This window comes from Coregonus clupeaformis, chromosome 8, assembly GCF_020615455.1.
Source record: "Coregonus clupeaformis isolate EN_2021a chromosome 8, ASM2061545v1, whole genome shotgun sequence".
Classification (NCBI taxonomy): domain Eukaryota; kingdom Metazoa; phylum Chordata; class Actinopteri; order Salmoniformes; family Salmonidae; genus Coregonus; species Coregonus clupeaformis.
Window position 1 is genome coordinate 10,454,060 of NC_059199.1, and position 18,623 is coordinate 10,472,682.

The 18,623-nt window shown below is 42.9% G+C and overlaps 2 protein-coding genes across 2 annotated transcripts; one reads left to right on the forward strand and one right to left on the reverse strand.

The window, feature by feature from the left end:
- Nucleotides 1-2,952: 2,952 nt before the first annotated feature.
- On the reverse strand, nucleotides 2,953-7,739 carry LOC121572692 (pepsin A-like). Its single transcript, XM_041884713.2, has 9 exons — nucleotides 7,669-7,739; nucleotides 7,381-7,522; nucleotides 5,949-6,066; nucleotides 5,468-5,586; nucleotides 4,920-5,116; nucleotides 4,598-4,714; nucleotides 4,190-4,334; nucleotides 3,774-3,872; nucleotides 2,953-3,390 (listed from the first exon to the last, which is right to left on the reverse strand). Exons 1-9 carry the CDS (start codon nucleotides 7,725-7,727, stop codon nucleotides 3,253-3,255), a joined length of 1,134 nt encoding a protein of 377 aa, XP_041740647.2. The 5' UTR covers nucleotides 7,728-7,739; the 3' UTR covers nucleotides 2,953-3,252.
- A 6,023-nt stretch (nucleotides 7,740-13,762) lies between these two features.
- LOC121571083 (actin cytoskeleton-regulatory complex protein PAN1) lies at nucleotides 13,763-18,591 on the forward strand. The gene is made up of 8 exons (XM_041882338.2): nucleotides 13,763-14,023; nucleotides 14,691-14,873; nucleotides 15,398-15,457; nucleotides 15,801-15,951; nucleotides 16,160-16,231; nucleotides 16,514-16,810; nucleotides 17,563-17,676; nucleotides 18,118-18,591. The coding sequence occupies exons 1-8, from the start codon at nucleotides 13,954-13,956 to the stop codon at nucleotides 18,227-18,229; spliced, it is 1,059 nt and encodes a 352-aa protein (XP_041738272.1). The 5' UTR covers nucleotides 13,763-13,953; the 3' UTR covers nucleotides 18,230-18,591.
- The last annotated feature ends 32 nt before the right edge of the window (nucleotides 18,592-18,623 follow it).

An 18,623-nucleotide genomic window follows, 5' to 3' on the forward strand; every position in this document is an offset into this window, starting at 1 on the left:
GTGATGATGGTTTCGCCCATGATCTTCTGTGGACATACCCCTTCCTTAACTATTATTAGCCCCTCTGTCTGTGCATCTTTGCCTGACATGGGGAGGTGAGAGGCATAATTTGGACTTACACATGAGTAAGTTGCTCCAGTATCTATCATCATTGGTGTGCCTCTATTGTTCACCTGAACCTGCAGCATAGGTTCTTCATCAGCCTGCATAGTTACTGCCACTAGCTGACCCTCCCCTCTAGGATTCCCTGGGCATCCCTAGTATCCATGATTTGGTCCTCCCCACGGGTTCACTGGGCCCTGTGGAGCCTGTGTCTGAGACTGCCGCCATTCAGCTAAGCTGGGCCCATTTCCTTGCCAATTACCCTGTTGTGGTTGCCTAGGCCACCACAGCTTGGTGGGACAACTCCTTCTTGTATGTCCTGATTGATTGCACCTCCAGCAGACACCTGGTCTTCTTGGTTCACCATTCTGGTGTGTCTGATGCTGGGGTTGGTACCATTGATTCTTGGGTCCATTTTCATTTTTCTTGTTTTGCCATGGCCCAGGGGATTGGTGTGTATACACATTCACTACTGGTAAGGCAGGACCTCTTTGGCCTTGCTGCTGAGGCAGTGGTTGTTGACCTCCCTGGATGACAAGTGCCATGATGCCCTCTACAGGCGGCGCCCGAGTGATCACTGGGGCTTGTGTTCTCTTTTTTTCCTTTCTTGTCAGCTCTTCTAGCTGCATCTGTGTCAGTTTTCTTTGAACGTCTCTACCTTGCTCTGTCAGTTTCTGTTCGTCCTTCCTGTATTTCTCCACTGCGTGGATAACATGGTCGCGGAACTCTTTGTGTGACTTTGACATTAATCCCACCACATCTTCTAGTCTGCTTCTGACGTTGGCATTGCTTCCATCAATGATGTACTCTACCATAAAGGCCGGATTGGTGGAGTGATGCAGAGATGGTTGTACTTATGGAAGGTTCTCCCATCTTAACAGAGGAACTCTGGAGCTCTGTCAAAGTGACCATCGGGTTCTTGGTCACCTCCCTGGCCAAGGCCCTTCTCCCCCGATTAGTCTGGCCGGCCAGCTCTAGGAAGAGTTTTGGTGGTTCTGTTGGAAATTGTTTAGTGGACTATGAGGTAAAACTGAGTTAATCATCAACATATAGTTAACATTCTTTGTGGCTAACTGAATTGGGTCATTTCACTGTGTGTGTGGGTAAAAGATGGAATCTGACTTAGGGTTTGATTGCTCGCTTTTACTGAAATCCATCGCTGTCTTATCTTATCGGGGACTGAAACTAGCTTGTGGCCTTTTGTCTCTCTCCTCACACAAAGTGATAAAGAGCGGCGCCAAGGTTGAACAGAGTTTAACCTAAACATGAGTATTTTTGCAAGATAAGGGATTGATTGAGTGTATTACTATTGATTCTGAACTGAATGAAAGTCGAATGTAGCCGCCACCATAGACAAAGGGAGTGGGCGGAGCAATAAAAGAGCGGGAAACTGAGGAGGGAGGATTTAAAGCTATGGTATGTGGAGGACACTATATAAGATGGAGAGAAGAAGAGGGGGCAAATCTGCAGATTGGCCTGGTTTTGTTGACATCATAATGAAGTCATTCTTAATCCCACAAACACTCTGGAAGGATTGATTTGTAATAAAGTATAGTTGTTATTTTCCACAACATAATGGGCGATCCCGGCAGGACCTGTTTATAGAGATCTTTGAGTGCTTTGCCATCGGAGGAGGTTTTGACGAATCACACAATCAGTGGCCACTGTTTAAACAAAGGTAAGCAACGTTCTTACTTAAACTGTGTGTTTCGATCAAGCTGAATCTGAGGGTAGGGTACAGAAGGGTTCTCTCCAGAATTTAAGGACCAAATTTAGTAGAAGAGCAGAGTTTTTGTTGGAATGAGAACTAAGCATGCATGCAATGTGATTATAGATAAGTGTAAATAAGACAAGCAGGCTAGTAGAAAAGGTGTGTGTCCTGGATTAACAGGAAATCAGGAGTGTGTGTGTCCTGGTTTAAAGGGAAATCAGAAGGAGTGTGTGTGCCCTGATTTAAGAGGAAATCAGAAGGTGTGTGTGTGTGATTTTCTCGGAGGGGTATGACAAATCCTGTTGGAGGAACAGGTCACGTGTATGGGGGTCTAGGTAATTAAATTGATGTTCCGCTGGGACTAGATTAGGGTAAACTAACTTGTGGCAATAAAGAATCATTAGAAATACGAGTGGTTTGGTTAATATTCATATATTAAAATATGATGTACGTTATGTGCGGGTAATTGATTAATAGAGAGTGGATAAAAGTGGAATAATATATAAGTGCTGGCTTGCGCGCCCAAACACGTAGACGTACGTGGGGGGTGGGAGACAGTACATAGATCATGTGATAGAAATAAAATTAAGCATTATAATAACTATCTATTATTTCAGAAGCAGAGGTGATATAGAAGGCCAGACAGAAGCCACTCCTCTGTAAAAGGCACATGACTGCCAGCTTGGAGTTTGCCAAAAGGCACCAAAGGGGACTCTCAGACCATGAGAAACAAGATTCTCTGGTCTGATGAAACCAAGATTTAACTCTTTGGCCTGAATGCCAAGCGTCACGTCTGTAGGAAACCTGGCACCATCCCTACGGTGAAGCATGGTGGTGGCAACATCATGCTGTGGGGATGTTTTTCAGCGGCAGGGACTGGGAGACTAGTCAGGATCCTATAAGAGATGGTTATCTATGGCTCTGGGCCTACCTGCCTCCAGCATATTCAGGTCAATATTCTATAGTATTCTATTCTGTTCCTATCTTTTTCTTACATTAAGAGGTTCCACAAGAGGATAGTTTCACTTCAGGGAGAAAGAGCTATAGGCAACCAAACACACACACTTTATTTGCAATGCTAAAATTTATTTTATTCATTAGCAGCTGTGCACATTTCACAATCTACAACATTTCCCCAACCAAGACAATTTTAGTGCTATAATCACATATATAACATAACTGGAAGACTTAGGCCTAGATTTAATCCAGACTTTGGAAGATCTGCGTTTTAGCACAATTTAAATTTAAAGGCAATGTTCTCACATTAGCAGAGACTGCATTCACGGTAAATGCTGCATATGTCGGCTCAATCATAAATTACTTTTCAATTTCAATCCCACTATAACACGGTACTTACGCAGTACAGATTACATCTAGCCCTTAAGGATCTTTGGGATCAATGGATCTCTGTTGATCTAGTGGATCTCTCAGTGGATATCTTACGCAGCCTGGGCCAGACCGACACTGTTGTTCTGCCTGTCAAAGATGGCATAGTATTGCCTGATGAAGACATCTCCAAGGATCCAGAGCTGCTGAGTTCCACCATTTCCAAAACCAGTCATGCAGCCGTTGGAGTTCTACAGAGATAGAGAGAGGAAGAGGAGGAAAATCAGGCATATGAGGCCCTTTGCTCCTAGGATCTAAAAGAAAGGTCAAGTCTCAGATGTACAGGTGCTCTGATGAAGGAGCTTGCTCTGAAACACATCAGCATTGAAGATCAGATAGGGCAGATAGGTTGTATGTAACAACATGTATTTTAGTAGACTACCTGGGAGGTCATAGGTTGTATGTAACAACATGTATTTCAGTAGACTACCTGGGAGGTGATAGGTTATATGTAACAACATGTATTTCAGTAGACTACCTGGGAGGTCATAGGTTGTATGTAACAACATGTATTTCAGTAGACTACCTGGGAGGTCATAGGTTATATGTAACAACATGTATTTCAGTAGACTACCTGGGAGGTGTAGGCGGAGGCAGAGATGGTGAAGGCGTTTCCGTTGAGGGTGAAAGTCACCTCGGGCATGCTGGGAATGTTGTTGCAGTTCACGGTGGCCTAGGAGAGGAATAAAAATGTTCTAGTTTATTCTGTGGTTGATTACATTTGACATTTTAGTCATTTAGAAGACGCTCTTATCCAGAGCGACTTACAGTTAGTGAGTGCATACATTGATCAAAGGGGAGGCAGTGATTGAGGGAAAAAAACAACAATGAGAACAGATGTATGCCCTTTTCACACAACCATGCCGCCCCAACCACAATGTGCTGGTTCAGATATTTGCTCTTCCCACTTGCTGGGCTTGGTTCCGCTCAGTAGTGTGAAAAGCCTTATAGTTGGACATGTCTGTACCAGTCAGTGTGTGTGTGACTCACATCTCCATACTGGTCAGTGGTGGCTCCGACCCAGCTGTTCATGTTGTTGATGTCACTGGTTGGCCCGACGATCAGGGAGGTACCAGTATCTATGATAGCCTGACAGCCACCATTGCAAGCCACTGTGTTGCCGTTGATGGTAACACTGGAAGGACAAATATTAGCTGAGTTTACCTGTTCTTTTGGTTGTATGTATATTTCTTGCTGTTGGGTTTTTGTTGTGAGCAAATAAACATGAACTTGCTAAGTGCACAGCAAGATTTTGTCATAGGCTCCAGACTGGAAGTAGGCATGTTCATTTTATGTACTGTTCCAATGTGTTCTGGGTAATGGCATGAAGGGATGATACATGAATATTGGTATGGATATGGACCAGGATATGGGCTCTGTGTGGACTAGTGTACCTACCTGTCCATGTTTATCTGCCAGTAGGTCTCGGAGGACAGGGGGATCCAGGTGATCTGTCCGGTGTAGTAGTTAGACTCGATGTCACCGAAGGACACCACACTACCCTCTGCTGAGTTTCTATTGGAGGAGGAGAAAAGGTCAACAAGGTTGTTTAATCATCAACACATTTTGAAATGGATGTCACCTCTCCTTCAAAGACAATTAAAGCAGTTGTATAATTGTATTTAATATAAAATCACTGGTACATTCTTATTTATTAATATCACAACTAAGAGAAAATGCCACCTCCCATCCAGGTGTATTTGTACAGTTACTATGTTACCCGCTCAGGTAGACAGAGAAGAGGTTCTGGGACACCAGGCCCTGGGTCATCATGTTGTCAAATACGGGTGTGGCCCCAGAGGCTGCCAGGTTGGGGAAAGCCAGGCCCAGGATACCGTCGGCAACCATGTTGGCCATGAAGGGAGCCTCGGTCTGACTGGCACCAAAGATCTGCTGAGTCACAGAGATACCTCCCACCTGGAAACACAGAACAGCAGGCATCAGTCACTGGGCACCATAGAAATAGAATTACTAGAATGGGTTTTCCCATTCAAGTCAGTTGTTTGGTGATGTGTGGACCGGAGGCCATATTGAGTGTACCCAAAATAGTAATTATATTTCTTTGCTGAATCTACTGGAGTCAGTTACTAATATGCTTGGGTATTGTTTATAGCATGTGATGTTATAAAATGGGACCGTTAGGGGAGGACGGGTGCTGAGTGGAATATTATTTGGTGGTTGTATTGTATGTAATGTACAGTATGTTGTATTTGAAAGTGTCAATAAAAAATGTATCACAATAATGTGTAGCTAGCTACATTTACATACTGAAACAGTGTCGTATGCCAGCTGTCCAGTCATGCTGCCAGTTCCGTACTGAATGGAAACAGGCTTGTTGGCCCATGAGAAGGTGCTAGACTGTGCAGGGTTGAATTCGGCATGGTTCTCTATCCAAAACATGAACATCTTCATTAAGTACACACCATGCCATTGCAAAACTGAACATTCATTTCTTCGTTGGTATTGAGCTATTTTCCACAATCCACGCTCTAAATGGGACAATACAAAAATACATTCCTCCTATTCTATTGTTTCATTGTGTTGAGCGAACCCCTTTATGCTGTAAATCTCAAGGTGCTCCCCCCAGCCCCTAACCTCAACCCACAACCAAGTCTCCCATTCTCTGGCTAGGTACTCAATATGAAACAGTTTTTTGCAACTCTGTCACAAGAGACTACTCAGAAACAATTTGAAATATAGCTATTCTCCAACGTCAACAGTATTCTCCAGACCCCTACAATATACTCACGGCAGGCCTGGCTGGAGCAGTAGGTGGAGGGAACCCACAGGTTGGAGGAGCCAGTGTCAAAGATGACGTTGAAGGACTGGGGAGGGGTTCCAATGGAGATCACACCATAGTAGGACAACTGCAGAGAGACGTTGAAACAGAGATGTACTGTAAGTCAGGGTCACACAAGTGAACATTTCAGAGTACTATGAAGAAACAGACATTTGTCTAACTATGTAGCTAGTTACTTGTCAAGAAGCATGGCTATATGCTCAACTCTAAGCTCATAATTAATTTGATCATGCCAGTGTGCATGTAATTTAAGCAAGACATGAACACAAACTGTAGAGTCAATGGGTTCAAACTATGCAGTCACAATATCCAACATGTAATGACATTTTTGAAACAATAATCATATAGTCTATAGACTAGCCTGGTCCCAGGTCTGTTTGTGTTGTATACAGTGCATTTGGATGGTGCCAGGTTTCCTCCAGACGTGACGTTTGGCATTCAGGCCAAAGAGTCCAGTCTTGGTTTCATCAGACCAGAGAATCTTGTTTCTCATGGTCTAATAGTCTTTAGATGCCTTTTGGCAAACTCCAAGCAGGCTGTCATGTTCCTTTTACTGAGGAGTGTCTTCCGTCTGGCCACTCTACCCTAAAGGCCTGATTGGCTCTGTCAGAGTGACCATCGGGTTTTTGGTCACCTCCCTTCTCCCCAATTGCTCAGTTTGGCCTGGCGGCCAGCTCTAGGAAGAGTGTTGGTGTTTCCAAACTTCTTCAATTTAAGAATGATGGAGGCCACTGTGTTCTTGGGGACCTTCAATGCTGCAAAAATGGGGACCTTCAATGCTGCAAAAATGTTTTGTTACCGTTACCCAGATCTGTGCCTCGACACGATCCTGTCTCGGAGCTCTACGGATAATTCCTTTGAACTCATGGCTTGGTTTTTCCTCTTACATGCACTGTCAACTCTGGGACATTACATTGACAGGTGTGTACCTTTCCAATCAATTTAATTTACCACAGGTCGACTCCAATCATGTTGTAGAAATATCTCAATGATGATCAATGGAAACAGGATGCACCTGAGCTCAATTTCAAGTCTCTTAGCAAAGGGTCTGAATACTTATCTATATAAAGGATTAGAAAACGAAACAAAAAAAACACACATATATATATATATATATATATATATATATATATATATACATTTGCAAAATAAAATAAAATGTTTTCGCTTTGTCATTATGGGGACAATTTTTATTTAATCAATTTTAGAATTAGGCTGGAACGTCATAAATTGTGGAAAAAGTCAAGGGGTCTGAATACTTTCCGTTCCGAATGCACTGTAGACAACTCCCTTGGTCATTGACTATACAGCAAAAACAGATCTGGGATCAGTCACCAGGCTAATACAGTATATCACCATACTGGTTCTGTCTCTGCCTTACATCAGCATCGTTGGTCATAGCCTCATCACCGGTCTGGTAGAACTTGGCCATAGGGTTGTAGGGGAACTTCAGCCTGGTCTCCTCCCATATACCCTTCTCCATCAGGGTCTCTCTGGCAGTCTTCCCCTTGATCAGAGAGATCCTAAAAACACACAATCACAATCACCTTTATTCGCCAATTACATGTACCAGGAATTTGACCTGGTGAAATGGTGCTGACAACAATAAACAGAATATGCAGACAGAAAATAAAATTAAAAAGAAGAATAGAACAGGACTGGGACTTACTTGGTATTACACTCGGAGAGGACCACTAGGGCACACAGGACGACAGCCCACTTCATCATGGTTGCTTCTGGTTCTTCTTGGACTCAGTGAGTGAAGTTAGAGTAGGAGAACCCAGGCCTTATATACAGTTATCATGTACACCAGGACCCAATCCACAGCCATATGACCATGTCATGCCCTCCTTTAACACACAATATCACGCAATCGAGTGTCCCAAAATGGCACCCTATCCCCAATATAGTGCACTACTTTTGAACAGGGTCCATATGCCTCTAGTCAAAAGTAGTGCACTAAATAGGGAATATAGTGCCATTTGGAACACAGTTGATAACACAACTTCAGATAAGAAAAGTGTGATGTGGTTACAAATATAAAACGCCTATGTAGCAAAAGTGAATATGATTTGGAACAATGTTAATGAACAGTGTGTCATTATCTAACCTTGGGAAACAAAATATAGCTGGATACTAGTCTGTGCCACGGTGGCATCAGTTCAGTTAAACCTAGGGTATGTCAAAGTGGGGTGTGGGGGGGAGGGGGACATTTTTTGGAAGTTTAAGCTCATTTACTGCATTTCTACACAATTGAAAAACTCTAAAATGCTATTTAGAGAACAACAACAAAAAATAATAATGACCCCAGCCATAAATTGCCGCCGCAACATCTGGTTTAAAGGTCTGTGGAACGGCATTTACACCGAGTGCACAAAACATTAGGAACACCTACCTAATATAGAGTTGCCCCCTCCCCCGTCGGGGCATGCAAGTTTCAAGTTTGTGGAAGATCTTTTTTCACCATAAAATAGCATCTTTATATTAAAGGATTGCATGCATCTATCATCGCATTTGCAGACTTATGTAAGATAGGCTTCCACTCCTAATGTGATAAGTAGATTGAATAGTCATAATTTAGGCTAACAGTATAACTCAATCACTGTTAGCGAAACAAAGCATGCCTGAGCGCGTAGTGACAGAGTTGGCCTAATCAGAGATGTTTCTTCTCCTTTCTTTGTACATGAAAAAAATGTGGCCTTTTATAAACACGTATGTGATTAGTCAAATTCAAATGATGACAAATGCCTTCCTCAGTTGGGTTCGCCCCCCTCTAGGCCACAATTGAAGAGTTTTCTTCCCAGGCGTAATGCAAAGCATTATCGCTGGGATATGAGGTTACACCAGGGCTTGAGCCGATGTTAAAAGTGTTTACAAAAGTACAAAGCGTTAGAAATGTATCCGTATGATCACCCTGTCCATATGCTCTATTTAAGTTGTTCCAAGAGACCACTTTTTTTGGACAAGCTATGTTTTCAAAACGGTATCCTGAACAACATCCTGAAATATATGTAGATATCTTTGTTAGACTAATTACGGTTAGAGCATTGGGCCAGTAACCGAAAGCCGACAAGGAGAAAAATCTGTCGTTAACCCTAATTTGCTCCAGGGGCACCGTACTACTATGACTGAGCCTCTAAAACAACATACACTGCTCAAAAAAATAAAGGGAACACTTAAACAACACAATGTAACTCCAAGTCAATCACACTTCTGTGAAATCAAACTGTCCACTTAGGAAGCAACACTGATTGACAATACATTTCACATGCTGTTGTGCAAATGGAATAGACAACAGGTGGAAATTATAGGCAATTAGCAAGACACCCCCAATAAAGGACTGGTTTTGCAGGTGGTGACCACAGACCACTTCTCAGTTCCTATGCTTCCTGGCTGATGTTTTGGTCACTTTTGAATGCTGGTGAATTCCTGGTGCTTTCACTCTAGTGGTAGCATGAGACGGAGTCTACAACCCACACAAGTGGCTCAGGTAGCGCAGCTCATCCAGGATGGCACATCAATGCGAGCTGTGGCAAGAAGGTTTGCTGTGTCTGTCAGCGTAGTGTCCAGAGCATGGAGGCGCTACCAGGAGACAGGCCAGTACATCAGGAGACGTGGAGGAGGCCGTAGGAGGGCAACAACCCAGCAGCAGAACTGCTACCTCCGCCTTTGTGCAAGGAGGAGCAGGAGGAGCACTGCCAGAGCCCTGCAAAATGACCTCCAGCAGGCCACAAATGTGCATGTGTCTGCTCAAACGGTCAGAAACAGACTCCATGAGGGTGGTATGAGGGCCCGACGTCCATAGGTGGGGGTTGTGCTTACAGCCCAACACCGTGCAGGACGTTTGGCATTTGCCAGAGAACACCAAGATTGGCAAATTCGCCACTGGCACCCTGTGCTCTTCACAGATGAAAGCAGGTTCACACTGAGCACATGTGACAGACGTGACAGAGTCTGGAGACGCCGTGGAGAACATTCTGCTGCCTGCAACATCCTCCAGCATGACCGGTTTGGCGGTGGGTCAGTCATGGTGTGGGGTGGCATTTCTTTGGGGGGCCGCACAGCCCTCCATGTGCTCGCCAGAGGTAGCCTGACTGCCATTAGGTACCGAGATGAGATCCTCCGACCCCTTGTGAGACCATATGCTGGTGCGGTTGGCCCTGGGTTCCTCCTAAAGCAAGAAAATGCTAGACCTCATGTGGCTGGAGTGTGTCAGCAGTTCCTGCAAGAGGAAGGCATTAATGCTATGGACTGGCCCGCCCGTTCCCCAGACCTGAATCCAATTGAGCACATCTGGGACATCATGTCTCGCTCCATCCACCAACGCCACGTTGCACCACAGACTGTCCAGGAGTTGGCGGATGCTTTAGTCCAGGTCTGGGAGGAGATCCCTCAGGAGACCATCCGCCACCTCATCAGGAGCATGCCCAGATGTTGTAGGGAGGTCATACAGGCACGTGGAGGCCACACACACTACTGAGCCTCATTTTGACTTGTTTTAAGGACATTACATCAAAGTTGGATCTGCCTGTAGTGTGGTTTTCCAATCCAAATCCAGACCTCCATGGGTTGATACATTTGATTTCAATTGATAATTTTTGTGTGATTTTGTTGTCAGCACATTCAACTATGTAAAGAAAAAAGTATTTAATAAGATTATTTCATTCATTCAGATCTAGGATGTGTTATTTTAGTGTTCCCTTTATTTTTTTGAGCAGTGTCTTTCACTGCACCTATCTGGGACTAAGTAATGCTGAATGTAAAAAATGGCTCAACATACCCCACTCTCCCCTAGTACTCCATGAAGGGCATTGCATTATCCTTTGCTGTACCTTTTCATAATCTTATCAAAATGTCACGTTTCCATTTGGAAAGTAGATTAGCTTGCAATTGCCAAAGTTATTTGATATCAGCGTTCAACAACAACACAGCAATATATGAAGAAAAAGGTTAATGTCCCAGACGATACATACAATATTGACTGACCAAAAAGTCAACAAAAGTTTATCTACACCATTAATGAACAATTGGTCTGTAATCAGGCGTTGGTTATCAGTACATTAAACAAAATGTCTGAAGGTGTAGAGGTAGTCTCTGATAAAACATTTTAAAGATCATATTTTAACCAGTTTGAAAATGAAAATGCTTGTTTATTTTTCTAATTTAAAACAATAACATACAGATGACCTGCAGGACACAATTTGAACTCTTGAAACGATATCTACTGCTTCGGTATGGCACCCTCCACAATATACATAAAACGCTAATATAACTGGGAATATCTTTTATCTGAATGAGAAAACATCAGTAGATATATTATTTCTGGATAATAGAGTTTACAGTGCTATGTAATTAAATCATTCTGAAGTATATTGGTATACAGTATCGTAATCTGTCACAATGTCCTCTTCCCTATTGCAGGAGTTTCAGTATTGAGTGTCCTCTTCCTTGACTGACAGGTTTTCAGTTTCATTATTTGAGTGCCAAAATCTCTCTCCACTATTAGTGATGATGATGATGAAGATGAATGTGTAAGGAACAGTACAGGGCTCACTAAGATGGTTTCTAACTGAATGATTAACAAACAGCAGAATGCAGCTATGAATATATGACTTAACTATTTTCTCAGTCAGAGTCATGACTTGTTTTTACAATCAGATTGTTCAGTATGAAAAAATGTATACACTCACTAACTGTAAGTCGCTCTGGATAAGAGCGTCTGCTAAATGACTAAAATGTAAATGTAATTTTTTTTCACAATGACGTTTCTTTACCCACAACATATGTTGAATATAACCTTTGTTGTGGCCTCATTTGACATTGATTCTCACATGTTTTAGTCAAAGGAAAGACAAGGGCATCAGGAGAGTTTTGAAGAGGCTGATTACGGCCACATGATACTCAAGTAAAACAAAGAGGTGTGGACATATACTGAACACAAATATAAACGCAACATGTTGGTCCCATGTTTCATGAGCTGAAATCAAAGATCCCAGAAATGTGTTTAAATCCCTGTTAGTGAGCATTTGAGCATTTGTCAAGATAATCCATCCACTTGACAGGTGTGGCATATCAAGAAGTTGATTAAACAGCCTGATCATTACACAGGTGCGCCTTGTGCTGGGGACAATAAAAAGCCACTCTAAAATGTGCAGTTTTGTCAAACAACACAATGCCATAGATGTCTCAAGTTCTGAGGGAGCATACAATTGTCATGATGACTGCAGGAATGTCCACCAGAGCTGTTGCCAGAGAATTCAACGTTCATTTCTCTACAATTAGCCACCTCCAACGTCGTTTTAGAGAATTTGGCAGTACGTCCAACCGGCCTCACCACGTGTAACCACGCCAGCCCAGGACCTCCACATCCGGCTTCTTCACCAGCGGGATGTCTGAGGGGAGTGGACGCGGGGTGCTGAGGAGTATTTCTGTCTGTAATAAAACCCTTTTGTGGGGTAAAATTCATTCTGATTGTCTCGGCCTGGCTCCCAAGTTGCTGGGCCTATGCCCTCTCAGGCCCACTCATGGCTGCGCCCCTGCCTAGTCATGTGAAATCCATAGATTAGGGCCTAAAGAATTTATTTCAATTGACTGATTTCCTTATAAGAACTACAAGTCAGCAAAATCTTTGAAATTGTTGCATTTATATTTTTGTTCAGTATAATATTAGACATCAAATGTTGAATGTTAGACATCAAAAGAGTTAACAATTGCTTCCAGCAGCCCATGGGCCATCAAGGTTTTATCAGGTAAAAGATAACAGAAAATGAGAACAGACTGTGGTTTCTGTATGGAAATGTTCATTATTAAAGGTGCAATCTGTAACTTTGTGCTCATAACTTTGTGCACAAACAATCAAAGCGATCCGAGCTCCATGTGAACTAAGCAGTGTCTTACCCTCGATAAGACCCCACCCCCTTCCGCAGTCTGAGACACTCAAAGCAGAAATGAAACTACAGGTTGCACTTTTAACAATATCTTTCAAATAGCACCATCTGTTGTCTATTTCTCTTCAATAAATATTGTAATTCTGTAATAGACCATTATACAGCATCTTTATATCTGTTTGGGTCAACCGCATTTAAAAAAGAGAACAGATTTTGTTATTATATATTTGTGAGATGTTTGATTACCCATCATTATTTTCTCTGACATTCAGACAGTTTGTCTGTAGTGCAAGTGTGGCCATCTCCGGTCTTGGAGCGCCCCAGTGTGGCCATCTCTGGTCTTGGAGCGCCCCAGTGTGGCCATCTCTGGTCTTGGAGCGCCCCAGTGTGGCCATCTCTGGTCTTGGAGCGCCCCAGTGTGGCCATCTCTGGTCTTGGAGCGCCCCAGTGTGGCCATCTCTGGTCTTGGAGCGCCCCAGTGTGGCCATCTCTGGTCTTGGAACGCCCCAGTGTGGCCATCTCTGGTCTTGGAGCGCCCCAGTGTGGACATCTCCGGTCTTGGAGCGCCCCAGTGTGGCCATCTCTGGTCTTGGAACGCCCCAGTGTGGCCATCTCTGGTCTTGGTACGCCCCAGTGTGGACAACTCTGGTCTTGGAGCACCCCAGTGTGGCCAACTCTGGTCTTGGAGCGCCCCAGTGTGGCCATCTCCGGTCTTAGAGCGCTCCAGTGTGGACAACTCCGGTCTTGGAGCGCACCAGTGTGTTAAAACTTTGGTCCTAACCCAGCTTTAACACACACTACTCATGCTGGGCTGGAAAAGTACCTAGTACGACACACTGTTGCAGGATCATCATTGAAACATTAGGGGGTGTCACATTTAGATGCACAATACTACACACCTCTGACTCACTTCACTTTAGTAGTTGTATGAGTTGATCCGCCCATTAAACACCACACACATCTTCAGACACAACTATTTACAATCTGTCTCTCAGGAGAAGACCACTCACTATAAGGATCCAGACAAGCAACAGTTATCCATAAAGCTGTAGTCAGAGAGACTGTGGATGATGGGTTGTCTCATGGTCACCGGGGTGCTCCTTTTGACTCTACTGTTCCATCCTCCAGCTGCTCAGAGTAAGTTTACCATCTATGTTTAGTAAGTTTACCATCTATGTTTAGTAAGTTTACCATCAATGTTTAGTAAGTTTACCATCTATGTTTAGTAATTTTACCATCTATGTTTAGTAAGTTTACCATCTATGTTTAGTAATTTTACCATCTATGTTTAGTAAGTTTACCATCTATGTTTAGTAAGTTTACCATCTATGTTTAGTAAGTTTACCATCAATGTTTAGTAAGTTTACCATCTATGTTTAGTAAGTTTAACATCTATGTTTAGTAAGTTTAACATCTATGTTTAGTAAGTTTAACATCTATGTTTAGTAAGTTTACCATCTACAGTATGTTTATACAAATATGTCAGCTGTATCGGAGATGAGCAAATGTTACAATTCAGGGGATCAAAAAAGTTGACATACTGCTTTGTTTTTTGAATGTGTTGTTAATACCATCTTTATTAGTTACATTTCTAATGATGTTATATGATATTATAGTGTGTCGTTGAATTTTGCAATAATACTTCGCATTTTCCGTAATACTGACTGTTGATTTCAATTAGATTTGTTGACTTTGTTGACATCACATGCGTTAAATATATTCTCTCAATTATCAGTATATGAATATGTTGTGTATATTTGCTGTTATTGGTATATTTGTTCCTGTCATACTGTCATTACCACAGTGGAGAGCCCAGATACAGATAGTGCAGATCTGGAGGCCGTGAGGTTCGGAGAGTTTTGCCTGAAAATCTCTGATGATTCCCACTGGAAAACCCCTGAACCAGAGCCCAGGCAAACAGTTGCCAACAAGGAGGCAGCTGAGAGCACACAACTGCCAATGTCTTCACCATCGGATGACAAGGAAGGTGGGTCACTCTAGCTTTGAGACTTATAACAAGATATCTTCATCCATAGAGCACAAGACCTCATACCACTAGTATAGATTAGAGGTTACACACATTCAACCCATCGCATCCTACTTTAATAACAGCTTTTAGTCATGTATTTTGCAAACTCAACTCTTCCCTCTCAATTGCCTGTCAGTTCCCCATCACTTGAAGCTGAGGTCATGGGTACGCTATTTTAGACTATAGGTTCATGTAAATCAGATCAACATGCTGAATTGTGATAGAGTTGTGAGTCAACAATAACACGTCATATGTAGTCGCATCACAAATAGAGGTTTATCAATGACCGATTGACTTTGTCAAGGCTTCTCACCAGACAGTGGTGAACTGGGGCCGGTAGAGAGGGAAGGGTGTCTCTGCAAGACAAGGGTCACTCCCTAGCTTTAAGACATCACAAGTCATCTTCATCCATACATCACAATATAATACAGATTAGAGAACAGAATAAGTCCATCACATCCTGCTTTAATATCTTTTATCAGATATAAACTCCACTCTTCAACCGGCTGTCAATTCTTCATCAGTCGTGGCAAACATCATGGGTAAGCTACATATTTCAGCCTATAGACCTATGTCAGTCAGTTCAACAAGCTGAATGGATACAGTCTTAGAAAAAAGGGTTCCAAAAGGGTTCTTCGGCTGGCCCCATAGGAGAACCCTTTTGGGTTCCATATAGAACCCTCTGTGGAAAGGGTTCTATATGGAACCCAAAAGAGTTCTACCTGGAACCAAAAAAGGTTATTCAAAGTGTTCTCCTATGGGGACAGCCAAAGAAACCTTTTAGATTCTAGAATGCACCTTTTCTTTTAAGAGTGTAGTTGTGATACTGTAGTTGCATCACAAATAACGGTTTATCAATGACCGATTGGCTTTGTTACTGTTAAGGCATCCCACCAGGCCCTGGACAACTGGGGCCGGTGGAGAGGGAAGGATGTCTCTGCAAGACGTGGCAGGAACGCGCAACCCACCGGTCTCTTGTCAGGAGCATAGAGTACAGGTTCCCTGCACCAGAAGTGTGTAACTCCACAGAAATCATGTGAGTTTGTGTGTGTGTGTGTGTGTGTGTGTGTGTGTGTGTGTGTGTGTGTGTGTGTGTGTGTGTGTGTGTGTGTGTGTGTGTGTGTGTGTGTGTGTGTGTGTGTGTGTGTGTGTGTGAACCGTGTATGACATTGTGTTAATGGTCAAAGGCCAGTTGAAGGGTCAGTATCTATCAGTCATTAACCATTGCTGATATTTTCTCCTAGTGAGACACTGGTAGATGGCAGGAAGGTGTGTGTGAATACCTCTCTCACAAGCTTCATTGCACCACTCTATGGGTGAGTCTGTGGGTAAGATATAATACGATATGAGGTCTTAGTTAAATGTGTAGGTTCTCCATTGATGCTTGTTTGTGTGATGTTTTCTTAATCTAATAAAATCCCCTAACTGTCATATCTCAGATCAGAGGGGACTTTCTTACTCGTTTCCTGTTTTTGCATGTTGTGTTAAAGATAAGGTGTACACACTTTATCTGACGTCCTATTCCTCTGTGTCCTTGTGGTTATTTTAACTGAGCATGTAACAAACCGTAATATTTCGATATTTTCCCCATTCCCCAGGCTTTCAACTGACCCAGACTGGGAAGGGACCACAACCCCCAGCCCAAACACCTCTGCAGTGTCCTCGTCCCCAACCACACAGACAGAGGAACCAATGAGCATGACACCACCAAGGGAATCAAGAGAGGAAGTATTCTACCTTCTTCTTGAAACTGGTGAAATAGAACAAGAACCCCCAGCACCCCCAGCACCCCCAGAACCCCCAGCACCCCCAGCACCCCCAGCACCCCCAGGAGACCTAGGACCCCCAGGGCCCCCAGGCTCACTAGGACCCAAAGGAGCCTCTGGAGTACTAGAGTAACTCACTACAGTTGTTATTCTCAGTTTACTGTGGTCAATCAGTATGTTTGTCTGTCTTACTGTGGTGGGTTGTGGGTAGTATTATAGCTATTTTACCTCCAGCCATTTTGAACCTTCACTATTAATAACATGGACTAAACTAAATGTCTAAATGTTTATCCTTGTTTTCATACCGGAAGAAGTAATTACAGTAAAAACATATATTTAATGTCAAGCTAAACGTGTGTACAATTCGTCGGGGCATGGATTCTACAAGGTGTCGAAAGCGTTCCACAGGGATGCTGGGCCATGTTGACTCCAATGCTTCCCATAGTTTTTTTCAAGTTGGCTGGATGTCCTTTGATTGGTGGACCAATATTGATACACATGAGAAACTGTTGAGCATGAAAAACCCAGCAGCATTGCAGTTCTTGACACAAACCGGTGTGCCTGGCACCTACTACCATACCCCGTTCAAAGGCACTTAAATATTTTGTCATACCCATTCACCCTCTGAATAGCACACATACACAATCCATGTCTCAATTGTCTCAAGGCTTAAAAATCATTCTTTAACCTGTCTCCTCCCCTTCATCTACACTGATTGAAGTGGTTTTAACAACTGACATCAACAAGGGATCATAGCTTTCACCTGGATTCACCTGGTCAGTCTATGTCATGGAAAGAGCAGCTGTTCTTAATGTGTTGTAAACTCAGTGTATATCAGTAGTGAATTTGATCAAGTGTCTTTCTGTTTCTGTCTCATGCAGGCTTGGTCTGCTGCACTGCAAGTGCCACCAGGTGGAATCCAGACGCATAGGAAAGCTCATCTCGAAAGTAGAGTTGCACCCACCCTCTCCAAGCTGCAACGTTTTCGAGGCTATGTAAGCTTCACTGCTGTACTTTATTACTGTATTATTGGACATCACATTACTGTATTATTGGACATCACATTACTGTATTATTGGACATCACATTACTGTATTATTGGACATCACATTACTGTATTATTGGACATAATTTACTCACCACTCTTTGTTTCACAGCACTTTTTTACAGTTTTGCTTTACAACCACACCCACAGAGAGAGAGAGAGAGAGAGCGAGAGAGAGAGAGAGCGAGAGAGAGAGAGAGAGAGAGAGAGAGAGAGAGAGAGAGAGAGAGAGAGAGAGAGAGAGAGAGAGAGAGAGAGAGAGAGAGAGAGAGAGAGAGAGAGATAGAGAAACGTACATTTTCTTCTGACGGTAAAATATCCACTTCCTGTTGTGAATGTTTGAGTTACCATAGCTGTTTCTTATTACTATCCCCTGTTGTCCTATGCACAGCGCAACTCTGAAGAGGTCAGATCAAAATATTTGCTTGGACATCACTGCACCCTGGGTCCGCAGATTCCTGGAGAAAATCCAGTTACAGTCAGACTCCCCTCCTGGGAGTTAAACTAATTTCATCCTCCTGAATGATGCTAGGCTGAAAAAAAGTTCTACTTCATGAAAGCTCAGCACGGTATTGCTTTGACCTAACAGTTGTTAGTAAGTAGATGTTGCTGATTATCAAAGTGCTAAATGTGTCAGCAGTTTGACACTTCTTATTTGATAAAGATGTTTAATCAGTCATTACTAATTCTTTCCACCCTGGCCTGTACTTGATTTGACAGGAAATTGAAATGTTTTTTTGGCATCTGATTTCTGTTATCTGGGCAACTAAACCACTGAGAGAAAGGAAAATTGCAAATGTAATTTGAATTTCACATTTTAACAACAGCTTAAACTCATTGCAAATAAACTGCTCTCCAATCTTGAGTATGATAATTTCTTCATGATAACTGTTATTA

Excerpts from the sequence above, each read along its gene's own strand:
- LOC121571083 (XM_041882338.2), top strand. The coding sequence starts at position 13,954 with ATGATGGGTTGTCTCATGGTCACCGGGGTGCTCCTTTTGACTCTACTG. Across the intron at positions 14,024-14,690 it reads CCATCCTCCAGCTGCTCAGA|TGGAGAGCCCAGATACAGAT; the intron begins GTAAGTTTACCA and ends TCATTACCACAG. Across the intron at positions 14,874-15,397 it reads ACCATCGGATGACAAGGAAG|ATATAAACTCCACTCTTCAA; the intron begins GTGGGTCACTCT and ends ATCTTTTATCAG.
- LOC121572692 (XM_041884713.2), bottom strand. The coding sequence starts at position 7,727 with ATGATGAAGTGGGCTGTCGTCCTGTGTGCCCTAGTGGTCCTCTCCGAG. Across the intron at positions 5,117-5,467 it reads TGGCATACGACACTGTTTCA|GTGGGAGGTATCTCTGTGAC; the intron begins GTATGTAAATGT and ends CTGTGTTTCCAG. Across the intron at positions 4,335-4,597 it reads TGGCAGATAAACATGGACAG|TGTTACCATCAACGGCAACA; the intron begins GTAGGTACACTA and ends TTGTCCTTCCAG.